At 30.5% G+C, this 12084-nt stretch overlaps 1 protein-coding gene across 1 annotated transcript; it reads right to left on the bottom strand.

The window, feature by feature from the left end:
• Positions 1–4281: 4281 nt before the first annotated feature.
• On the bottom strand, positions 4282–5758 carry LOC123662739 (alpha-(1,3)-fucosyltransferase C-like). The gene is made up of 2 exons (XM_045597539.1): positions 4947–5758; positions 4282–4600 (listed from the first exon to the last, which is right to left on the bottom strand). Exons 1-2 carry the CDS (start codon positions 5756–5758, stop codon positions 4282–4284), a joined length of 1131 nt encoding a protein of 376 aa, XP_045453495.1.
• Between the last annotated feature and the right edge of the window lie 6326 nt (positions 5759–12084).

The raw sequence follows: 12084 nt of genomic DNA, 5'->3' as shown, positions 1-12084 counted from the left end.
CTAACATTGTGATACGAGAATTTTATACATTATAAGATATATTTAGATAAAACATTTACAATAACAAAAGTTACGCATGGATTGCTCTAAATACGTATTTCCTATTTATGAAATACGGTTTTCAGCAATGTTTATAATACGCGGTAATTGCATCCAATCTTTTCAAACAGTACAAAACTAAAGATGTCAAAACTACACCCAATTTACTTCGATAAAGAAATTCATATTTTTACACGTTTAATACAAACTATCAATACCCGTGCGAATAATTCGCACTAAATAATTAAAAAAATTATCGATCGTCAATCATGTTGACGTTGTTTCAAAATTAAGGCGGTCATATATATAATTTTAATAATTAATTAATTAACAAAAACAAAAGCAATAATAATTTTTTTAGTTGTGGATGCCTGTAGAGCAAGCAATTAAGTATAAAATGATATACTATAGTTAATGTGGAGTAATTGTGAGGTTTTTTTCTAAAAAAGGAAACAAACATCTTAACCCTAGTGTATTAATATATGATACTTATAGACATGTAATACATACATTAAAATTAAATAAACTTAATCTAGTCATAGATCGCAAGATTATAGACCTATAAACAGTTAATGTAAAAATGACCAAAAAAATTATAGATGGATTAAAATTGTATAAAAGTCTTTCGTACCAGCTGTTTAACTTTTAAAAAATTCCTGTGTCATGTGAATCTTTAAAGAACTTTCTTAATTTATTCCGTTCAATGATTAAATCTGTTTTGCATATTGTAGAAGTCAAGATGAATGGAAGTTCGTTGAATGAATATTCTGAACAGATGATCAGTATGCTAACATATGATAAGACGATTTGTATCAAATCGATTAGCTTTAATCAAACATTTGTTTGAAGTTACTTAACAAAAATAGCGTCATGTTTACTATAATTTATTGTTAGCTGCAAAACGGGTTACTTTCTCAAAAAGTCAGAATTGCGACTGTAATTTTTGTTTGATTATAACATTAACATATAACATAAAATATTATTATTATAACATTAGTATATAAAATTATAGTTAGTAGAATTATATATTTATATAATATAGTTACAGAATCAACTGAAAACAGATTTAGCAAAATTATACTTCTATTGAGGTGAAATACGCGTTGAAAGTTTGTATGACAAGTCCGTCATTTTTTTTAAATTAGAAGCATGCAACTTGATTTTCGGACTATTGATTAAAATGAATAAATACGTATTTTAGCATTTGTGGAAATAGAGGTTGAAAGTTTAAATGGAAAGTTTATCATTTTTGAAGCTGAAAGCATCAAATTTTAATTCTGGACTATTGACTAAAAATGAGTAAACTAAACATGTATTTCTATGCTTTTGTGGAATTCCCCCTTTAAATAGGTAAAATAGAATGAAATATGTATGAAAGTCCGTCATTTGTATAATTGGAAGATTGAAACTTTTTCCTTAGACTTTTGATGACAAATATAGAAATATGTATTTTAGCATTTTTGAAATGAAGGGAAAATCACTTGCATGAAAGTGCGACTTTTTATCCATAAATTTTTATTCTAGATTGGTTTTGTAATTATAAATTTTATTTTTAACCTTTATTCTTAGAACCGGTTAGGTACTCACTAAAATAAATAAATAAATAATTAGTCCAGTGCTGATATAATTTTTAAGCCTCAATATCACGATCACAAGTTAAGACTATAACGTCACACTGCTGGGTAAAGGCCTTATTCTCCATGTAGTAGAAAGATTGAAGATTAATCCACCACGCTACTCCACTGCGGGTTGGCGGATATGTTCCCAGTCTGGTAGCTCTATCACATGAAAAGTGAACCACAAATGTCGAATAACAAAGATATTCTTAATTGTTGTACTATAATGATTTTAAACTCATTATGCTCCTATTTGTAAATATTATCAATTTCTACGCGCCACAGGCTACTGTTAATAATAGGTACTTATAAAAATATGTAACACAATGCTATGAACCGGTTCTATTTTATTTTGCATTAAACTACAAAACAAATCTGTAAATTTTATCATTTCTTCCATTATACTAATACTATAACCCGGTTTTACCTGGCTATTTTGACTTACATGTAAACTACACATAAGTAAAAAGGATGTCGGTACGGTGTGTATATAGTTCATAACGTCATAAAACATTAACCACATCTTGATCATCGTCTTACCATACAATCATTTCGAAGAAGGGATCATGTTTTGAAGGCCGCTTCAGAACATCATCTCTTAAACGAACTGACGATTACTTTGAGCACGCATCCAAGCGACACGCAGAGAATTCAGATATTCCGGCTATTTTCACAATGCGTTACGCTGATATAAGCTGCCTGTCGGCTTTGCATTCGAACTATTACAAAGACCAGTGACAACACTGTGTACCAAGGCTTGACTTTAAGTTTGCTAGTACTACAGATTTATTACGTACTCTAGATAGAGCTTTTTTACCACTATAACTAGGAATTTTACAGAACTTCGTATCCTGTATATAAAATTATCACAGACGTGATCTCAGCTGTTTTCATTTTTCCCTTTCATAAAAAACTCGTGGTTAATTATTTGTTATTTATATTTAGGATTCTAAAAAATTTTTTGACCGTATGTTGCTATTGGTATATTTTTAAGCATAAGTAAGCTGTAACACCAACCTGCACTGCACTGCCTAGGTTACCTAATGTAGTCACTGAACTAATGATAAAGTCAGTCAGTCATTCAGTTTGGCCTTCCAGACCACTGCTAGACATAGGCTTTCGCAAGTTTTCGCCCGACATTGCTGTTTTCCGCAATCCTCATCCAGTCTACACCGACAATTCTACATAGATTGTCGATCCAGCGGGCCACAGGACGCGTTTGCCAAGACGCGGTCTCTACTCCAGGACATGTCTACTCCAACAGCCATCGGTCCTGCAATACAGGCGACCAACCCACTGCCACTTCAGCTTGCTAATTTTGTGGGTCATATCGGTAACTTTCGTTCTCTTGTACATAGTCTCACTTCTTATCGTATGTTTAAGAGAAATGATACCATTGTTAATAATGACATCAACAGATACCCTTTTATCATCACAACTGCATTATTTCTCAATGCTCTGAACATTTTTAACAACAATATAAAATAATAATACTTCTTTCCATTTATAAACTCCTTCATAACTTTGTATCAGAACTTAAGAACAATGTTAAATACTCACTCTAAATTTTATTTTTTCAATACGAATTTGTTAAACTAATTTTTCTATACAAATCAACAAAAGAGAATAAAAATTATTTACTTTTCATGAATAATGACGTTTAGGACCATCCTCGTTTCTCCATATAAACATTATTCAAATATACACAAACAAATAATAATTATGAACTGGTACTCTTTTTTAGTTAATTAAAATAATTAACATCTAAAAACTCCTCATTACCATCACAAAATCATTACCATCTCAAAGTCATTACCATCTAAAAACGTTCAAGACTCCTTCAAACTCAGAACTATCCAACTTCAAGAACGTACCGAGTTCTCTTCACAATCGCCAATACAGAGCTGTTTTGCATAGCGGAGGGGTGAAGTGAGTGGGGTCAGGAACAAAGGGCTGCTGAATATGCGAGCAGGCGATCTCTGCGATATGCTAACTAGTAACTTGAAGCGCCTGTCCCACTGAATTCTGATTTGTTATTTCTTACCGTGATATTTGTTTTTAAGATCATTAATATTCTTTTTTATCTTTTGTTCTGAATCCATTTAATTTATTCAAAAATATTATAAAATCTTTTGGTATTCATAATTTGTCCTTACCTGTTGTTGGCGCGATGTATTATTCTAAAATTTAATTCACTTCAACAAAAACGAGTATTATAAGGACTGATTGAAAGGATTCCTAATAATAAATACAAAATTAAAAAGTTACTATACAAAATTATTTTCTCTCCTAAATTACAATATAGGGGTATTTTTTTACATTGACCTTATAAGTAACTCTTATAGATAAAAATGTGTCAACAGACAATCTATTGTTACGTTAATAAAAAGAAAATTTGTTATAAGTCGCTCTGGAAATGTCAGACGCTATCACCTTTAGCTTTAATCAAAGTTTCTTTTGAATGTTTGGAAAACATAGACTAACCTTTAATATATATAAGCAATAAAATAACAGCTTACGCCATGAAAAATCCTATTAACATGATGTATTAATTTATTCAGTTCACAAAAAATATATACCTATATAATGTAAATTTTCTGTTACTGTAGGCAAAAATATTATATAATTATAAATGTCTTGAATTATTTGGATCATACAAAATTTCTGGACTTTTTGGAAAACATCTTTCAAATAACGGTCCCGAATACCACCATTTTCTAAAATTTGTTTTCACACTAAAAACACCATACTTGCTTACATCATTGAGATATTCACACACTTCGCACACTCCTTTAAATTTTTCAGCTTCGCTTATAATGTAATAGTTTCTCCAACGATGAAAGCTGTGATATATTTTTGGATTCTTTATAACATATTCTACTAACGCTACTAGCTTGTCTATAGACGTGGCACCTGCATTTATATAAGACCCTTCTGGAAGAAATCTGGGAAAAAATAAAATAACATTATCAAATCAGAATTAGGTGTAATGAATACTAAAAAACGACTCATACTCAAAAACGACTGCTTTCTATTTTAAAAGTCTTTTGCCAGAGAAGGCTACGTTATCACTGAGTTAAAATTACTTTATTTCAATGGCAGAAAACAGAAAAACCAAAATGGTGTAATCCACGGGGGCGAAACCCTCAACGGAAAGTAAGTTAAATATCATTAAAAAAGTGCAGCTGTTTTGTATTAACATAAATTTTATAAAAAAAAAACACAATTGAGTTGAAAAACTCTCCCATTTTTTAAAATCGGTTAAAAATAAATAATTAAGTTAGTTCTTACTTATGATAATTTGCTCCCCCGATAACAATGGGAACTGCAAATTTTTTGTATGCAGTTACAACTTCTGCCGACACATAGTCTTCTGTATTACTATCTTCAGGAGTGAAATAGAAATAATAATCTTTTTGAATATTTTCTAAACATTTGTCATTTGCACAATCCAGTTGTCCACAGCCATAGATATCGAATTCTAGTGAATTCTCTTTAAACGCACGCTGTAAGCGTTTTGCGAATTGCATTCTATTATTTCTTGTGTGGCACTTCCTATTTATCCAAGCCATTGCTTTGTTCTTGTGTTTTAATGGTTGTAAATCTATTTCTGATAAAAATGTCATGTTAGTTTTCCAATTAACCACTCTTTTGGAAGCTACAATATTACCTTCAAAATCTTTTACTTCAATAAAAGGACTGACAATGTCTGAATCCAGTTTGTAAGACCAAGTCCAGTTAAAATATTTATTTGCAAATGCACTGCAAATGGGAACATCGTCAGAAGATTCTTTGCCATAAAATATATATTTTTGTTTATAGGATCTTAGTGAAGGGAAATTGTTATTTTTCCAAATTTGAAGATCGTGCACGTCAAAAATAATCGCTTCGAATTTTGTATAATCATCATTTATCAGATATTTGTCAGTGGTTAAATAACAGTTTGCATGTGAACAATTGTTTTCAAAAAAAGGTATTTGGCCTTCTCCGAACATGTTTTTTGTATCATTCTCGTTTATCCACAACAAGATATATTTAAGATCCTGGTATTTATCTTGCCTGATTTCAGAATTCATTAATCCCTCAACGTTGTCTTGATACATTTCAAACTGGGGCAAACTTGAATACGCTGAGTGGAGTGTATAGAAAATCAGTAATGTATACATTAATAGACCCAAGCAACTAATAATAAAAAATAATCTTACTAAATACCCCATTTTGATAGACGAATTCATTTTAACGCTAACACTGTACCTCGTATTGAATCACTAAATGAGAGATTTCGATTATTTCTTAAGCTTAAGCGGCCACCTCATCTTACAATGACAATAAACAAGAAACCAAAACAAATAACAATGCAAAATGTTTCGCATAGTTTTGTGAATAAAGTTTGACCAGAGTAATAAAAGATAAAAATAAAAATGACGAAAAATAAGTGAAAATCCCTTAAATTGTTACTTAAAAAAAATATGCCGCTATTACTATCTCTTTATAATATTTTTATTCGTTTTGATGCACAGACTAAATTTGGCAGGGTTAAGTTAATGGCTAAGTTAACCGTTAGTAGACATCTGTTAAGAACGGATTTTTCGATAGAGCCGGATTATATAGGTCTAGGCGCTGGAGCAAGTTTGCGTGAAAGCCCTTCAATTTTCGGGCTACAAGCTTAAAATTTGAAATAAAGATTGTTAGAAGACGTCCTCTAAGAACTATTTTTTTTTAAACAGAGCCCAAAGAGCTCTTACAAGTTATTACAAAAGTTCTTGATCTTTTGTGCTTAAAAGTTGACACAGCGGTAGTTAATTATTAGTTGACGTCCGTAAATAACGGATTTTACGACAGGGCCTCATTAAAAAGGTCTAAGCTCTACCGAATTTTTGTATAAAACACTATATATTTTGTGCTACAAGCTCAAAATTTGATAGAAATAGTTAATTGTTAGTAGACGTCGATTTTTGCAATAGAGCTACCTACATTAAGGAGGTCTAAGGGCTCTCGAAAGATTTTATAAAAGTCCTAAATAATTTTCTAAAATTAGAGATAGTGTACATATGTTGTTAGTAAACATCGACTAAGGATATTTATTGGTTGAAATGTAAAAATATTTATTGTATAAACGTTAAAAAAATTTCAGCTTCTTAGATAATAGTTCCCTGACATAATAAAAAAAAAAAAAACAATTTATTTCGTCAAGTTCTCTCGTTATTTTACTATCATCCGTACATCCAAAATGTTGAGTTCCAAAATAATATTTAATCATAATAATAATGATATTATATATTTATTCGTGAAGAAAGAAAAAACAGAAAGAAGAATAAAATTATTTGCGAAGGCCGTGTTAAGGCCGGTTACGTGATGCATGCGATTACCAGGTACAAGCAGAGCACGGTCTTCTTCACCTGTCTTAAGCCAGGTCTCATTGATAGCTATGTACATTATAATGATTCGTAGCCACCAAGAATTCCTCATGTTTCGTATCAAGTGAACCTGGATTTAGAAATCTAATTTTTCTTCGATTCGGTTTAACATAATTTTAACATATACTATATGCATATAATGAATTATTTTTACTATAATAGTATTTAAAAAAGCTTTCAAATGACTCATTTATAGTTTGATGTGTATAAGTGTGTATTTTTAGCATGCGTATAAAATGCATTTGTCTAACCCGTTAGCGACGTTTGCAGTGACCCTGCTTTCTGCTTCCGGGGTTGTGGGTTCGGTTTCCATCGCGAGTTTGGGTGTGATATTGTGTATTTATTTATATAAGTATGTATTTATAGTGTTTATATGTATTTATCGAAAAGAAAACATCTAACCATATCAGCCGGCTGTATAGGAGACTGTATTTCGCGAAGTCGACTATTTTATGATCAAATTCAAACTACATACCAATAATCAGTTATTTACGAACAAATATAGTTTAATAAAAGGAATTAGTTATCATTTCCAGTTTAGTAACTACATATATAATCATAATCACTGTAAAAAAACCTTACCTTTCGTTAAAAGTTATGCTCTATTTTCTGTCAAAAAAATACGAAAAGATTGACAAATAATACACACGTAAACCGTTATGTAGTTGTTTAAATACATTTCGCGTTAAGGCCGTATGACGTAAGATGTGGACTATTAAAAGAGCAGTCTGTTCGCAACGAAAGGCTCTCGAGAAAATTTTTCTATCAGTCGATGTCTCCCTATATTTGCTAAGAACTGTTTCGTTATAGACGAACGCGTTTCCATTGCCCTGTACATTTGTTATGATCCATTTTTTTCTTTCCAATTTTTGCAATACATATCTCATAAAATAAGTGTAAATAAACTTATTGATATGAACCGTTTTATAAAACACTAGCTGATGCGACTAACTTTATACCAATATTATTTTTCGTGCATAAATCGTTTTTTTTTTTTTAATTTATATTTCCTAACTTTTCAATTCGCCAGACTTTTAAAAGCGATCTTTATAATAAGCATCTTTAAACAATTTAATAACGTTTTGCATCACATTTGTATTATGTGTTGCCAGACCAGGAGAAAATCCAACTGGAAGCCGTTGAGGGGGGTATTAATTAACATGTTTTTTTTTATATTACAACAATGGCAAACAACCGTACGGTTCGCTTCATAGTAAGCAGTTTCGTGGCTCATGGATGGCTGAAATACCAGAAGTATTGCAAACCTTCGGGCTCTGGCTACCTTACTTACCATAGAACCACAACACTATTGTGGTTGAAATAATTTTTCAGTCGGTTCCGTTCCAAATTTTTATTAAGATATTTCCTTCTGTGCGCTGACTTTATAACAATATTATTAAACTTTAACTTTTTTTACGAACGTCACATAAATAAATCCATCATATAACACCTATCCCGAAGTTATTGGAAACAGACCCCGCTCTTTGCATGTGGGACGTGAAGTCTTCGGCAAATATGGACAGCGCGTATGAAGTCAAACAGAATTACGTATTCCATAAAAATATACCCCTTTGCTGCACGTGACAAGAAACGACGTAGTTATGTACGGTGAATTTGTAATCATTTCCTGTAAATAAACATAGAGGAAAGTGAAATCTCTTAAGTCACTCTTTATGACAGGATTTCTCTTTCGTCCTTATCAAAGTAAATGTTTATGGAAGAAATTTATATGTTATATATATTTTTCTCCATTCTACATGAGAGTCAAGAAATCCTCCGTGCTATTCTAGGTATATATATATTATTTTTTTTATTTTAATTTTAACATCCATAGGCTCTTGAGTGCCCATGGCTTTTTTTTATTATATTATATTATATTATATTTTATATTATATTTTAATTTTCAAGCGTTGAGGCGTAATATTTTCAACTTTGCATACTTTAAATTACAAACCAAAGCTTATTTTTTCTAATTCGATGGTGAGTCCAAAACTGACCGTGAGAGATATATATACCTATATATACATATATATTTATGTAGGTTAATAATTAGGATAATTATTTACGACTATGGTTTTTTTTTGCTTTTTTTTATTTATTTATTTTTATTTTTCTAGGTATATAGGAGCTAGTAATTTGATTAAATGAAATAATACTAAATATCAATAACCAAACGCTAGCTATAATATAAAATATCAAACAAGGCCTATCTTTATGAATACACTCACCCGACGACAGAGCTTTTGGTTTTCAATTTACGATTTAAAACTGGTATTATTTTCAATTATGACGCCTTACGCACCGTTGACTCTGAACATATTAAAATGCGGACAAATCGATCAGTAAATAAAATAAGTGTACATACATATAAATTTGTACCGTCTGTACGCAGTATAATATATTTGTAATTTATCCTTATAATTTAATACATATAGAGTTTGGAAAAACAGTTTACATTCAAAATCTATTTGTTTTTATTCAAATTAGCTTTAATAGTCATTTTACAGAGTGACGATATATAGTTCTTAAGATATTCAGTTTATTTTAAAAGATCATAGTACTAAAACTTGCAAGACTAAGAGCGTTACAACAGCCTTAGCACTTTGATTATGAATTTTGCTTATACAATAGTCCATCATTAGATGAAATATTAATGTATTGTCTTTATATGCTTCATCTTAATCAAAGAGACAAGTATCTCAGTCAAGATCTGTAGCAGTTTGTTGTGTAGCAACTTTTGCATTTAATTAACAAAACTGCCTAAAATGATAGTGTGCTCAGGCATTCATTTCATGTTATTATTATACACTTGAGTTTTTTTTTTTTTGTTATATTTTTTTGGTAAAATTGGGTTGGTTTGGTTTTGAGTAAAATATTAGGTTTTTCAACTCAATGCAAACTCGGGTAATAAAAGTAGTTAAATAAAATCCACCATTTATTGAAGGTTGAATGCACGTCATGAATTATGCGAGTTTAATTTGCAAGTACGTTCAGAGATTATAAAATTACGATATGAAACCTCTTTTATACGATTATTTAAAAATAATAAAACCTTTTTTAATCTGAACTTAAAATATCGTCGTACTTAAAATAATAGGCTTATTTTTTCTTTAGAAATACATAGTCATATATATGTAGTTTGAAATTAAAGGCTGTATTATCATAAAAAAAGAAAAACAATTTGGGTGGAATTTATGTGCAATAGTTTCTAACTTATGATATTTTAAATAATCGCTTAAATATAATTCAGTTTTTATCCAAATCAAAAATGTTGGGATTTTATTTAAGTATAATGTAATATCCGACTGCTGAAGAAGTTTCAAACTTTTATTCACCGTTGGAGAAAATCAACGCAGGTTGGCGAATAAAGTCCCTATTACGCGTAGCGATCGCTATCAGGTGTTTTTATAAACTGGGACTAAAATAGCAACTGGGTTTGAAATACTTATCTCGCCAATCTTACTAGCTTGAAAAGTATGCAGGAGTGTACATAAGTACATATGTATTAAAATTAGTATGTAGCGGTACATAAAGACATAAAAAGTAGGTGAGTATATAACTAAGCGCTACCATAACCTCTTCTCTACTTTCTAGCTACTGTAATGTATTTGACTCGTCTTTTAAACTCTAGTGAAATAACAAAATATGAAAATAAAACCTTATTTAAATCGATACACGTGTGAAATTTGTACCTGAATAGACCGCATGTCTCCTGTTATTACGGAGTTCATTAGTCAAACTAGATAATTAGTCGCTACACATCTGCCACCGACTTAGCCGTGTCCAGGAGATTTGCGGGATTGCGGCCGTATAACATGTTTGTATGTATAACGACACTATGAAATGCTTATCGTATACATACACAACGTACATTATTATGTGGAGAAGTTAATTAAGCGAATTTTTATCAAAGAAAAATTATTGAGCAACTCATAACTGAAATAGTCAATTGACGTATTTAATTAATCTATACTTTTAAAGTAATATTATAAATATTTGAATTGCAGTCCTTTGTGATTCATATAAATAGTAATTCTGTTACAAAAATTCTTCACTAAACGTTGTTTTTTTTTCTAGTTAGTTACATATTAAATAAGTAAGACTTATTCAGGGTATCATTTGAATACCAATAAATAAATCATATAAAAAATTATATCTTATTTAATTTAGCTCACAGATAAGTTAAAACAAATAAGACTAATTATATTAGTGTTTCTATAAAAGGTTATTTTTAGCGTAACGTAAGTAAGCGTTTAAAGCGTAAGTAACTTCTCAGGTACCTATCATAAAAACTACAAATATAGCTTCATAATATAATAAATGTTTAAATATAATAAGATAAACATCTCAAAGCTTACAAATATTAAATTATCGCCGTAATAATGAACACAACGGCACCTAACCATCAACAATCGATAGTCTATGAAATGTCTGTCGGAGACAACCACAGGCATCGGTATGCACGCGGAGTTATTTAGGGGATTTGATTGATCTCAACTGGCATACCAGGTGTTTGTTGATCATTGCTATTCACTATCAGACTGCGGTTTTATTGTGAAGCGACGCTAGTGCTTTGTTTTTGCCATAATTGAGTTAATTTGGCATAACTTTTGACACTTACTATACATGAATTTTGTATTAAATAGCAAAGTTACACCTTTTAAAACTGGTATAGTAACATTATGCACCTTAAGTAATTGAATATTTTTTTAATTCTATTGATATTATTTATATATGCATGTACCGTGTTTAAGTTTTGTGTGATGTTATTTTAAAAGACTGTGTTTCAAAATGTTTTCGTATCAAAAGTAGTTTGTAGACATACATAAAGATACCTCTATATATATCCCTCGGGATCAAACTTTTGACTCCTTTCTCTATAACCAGTTTTGGTCAAAGTTCTAACTCATCGCCAAAAAATTATTGATATAATAATATTATTTGCGCATGGACAAAATGTTAAACAATATGTCATCATTTTAGCCTATCACAGTCCACTGCTAGACATAGGC

The sequence above is a fragment of the Melitaea cinxia genome, chromosome 19 (genome assembly GCF_905220565.1).
Source record: "Melitaea cinxia chromosome 19, ilMelCinx1.1, whole genome shotgun sequence".
Classification (NCBI taxonomy): domain Eukaryota; kingdom Metazoa; phylum Arthropoda; class Insecta; order Lepidoptera; family Nymphalidae; genus Melitaea; species Melitaea cinxia.
The sequence above is the reverse complement of the archived record's forward strand: the minus strand, read 5'-3'. Positions and strand labels throughout refer to the sequence as shown.

Coding starts and splice junctions, on each gene's coding strand:
- LOC123662739 (XM_045597539.1), bottom strand. CDS start 5,758: ATGTATCAAGACAACGTTGAGGGATTAATGAATTCTGAAATCAGGCAA. Junction 4,601..4,946: donor GGGGGAGCAAATTATCATAA/GTAAGAACTAAC, acceptor ATTTTTTCCCAG/ATTTCTTCCAGAAGGGTCTT.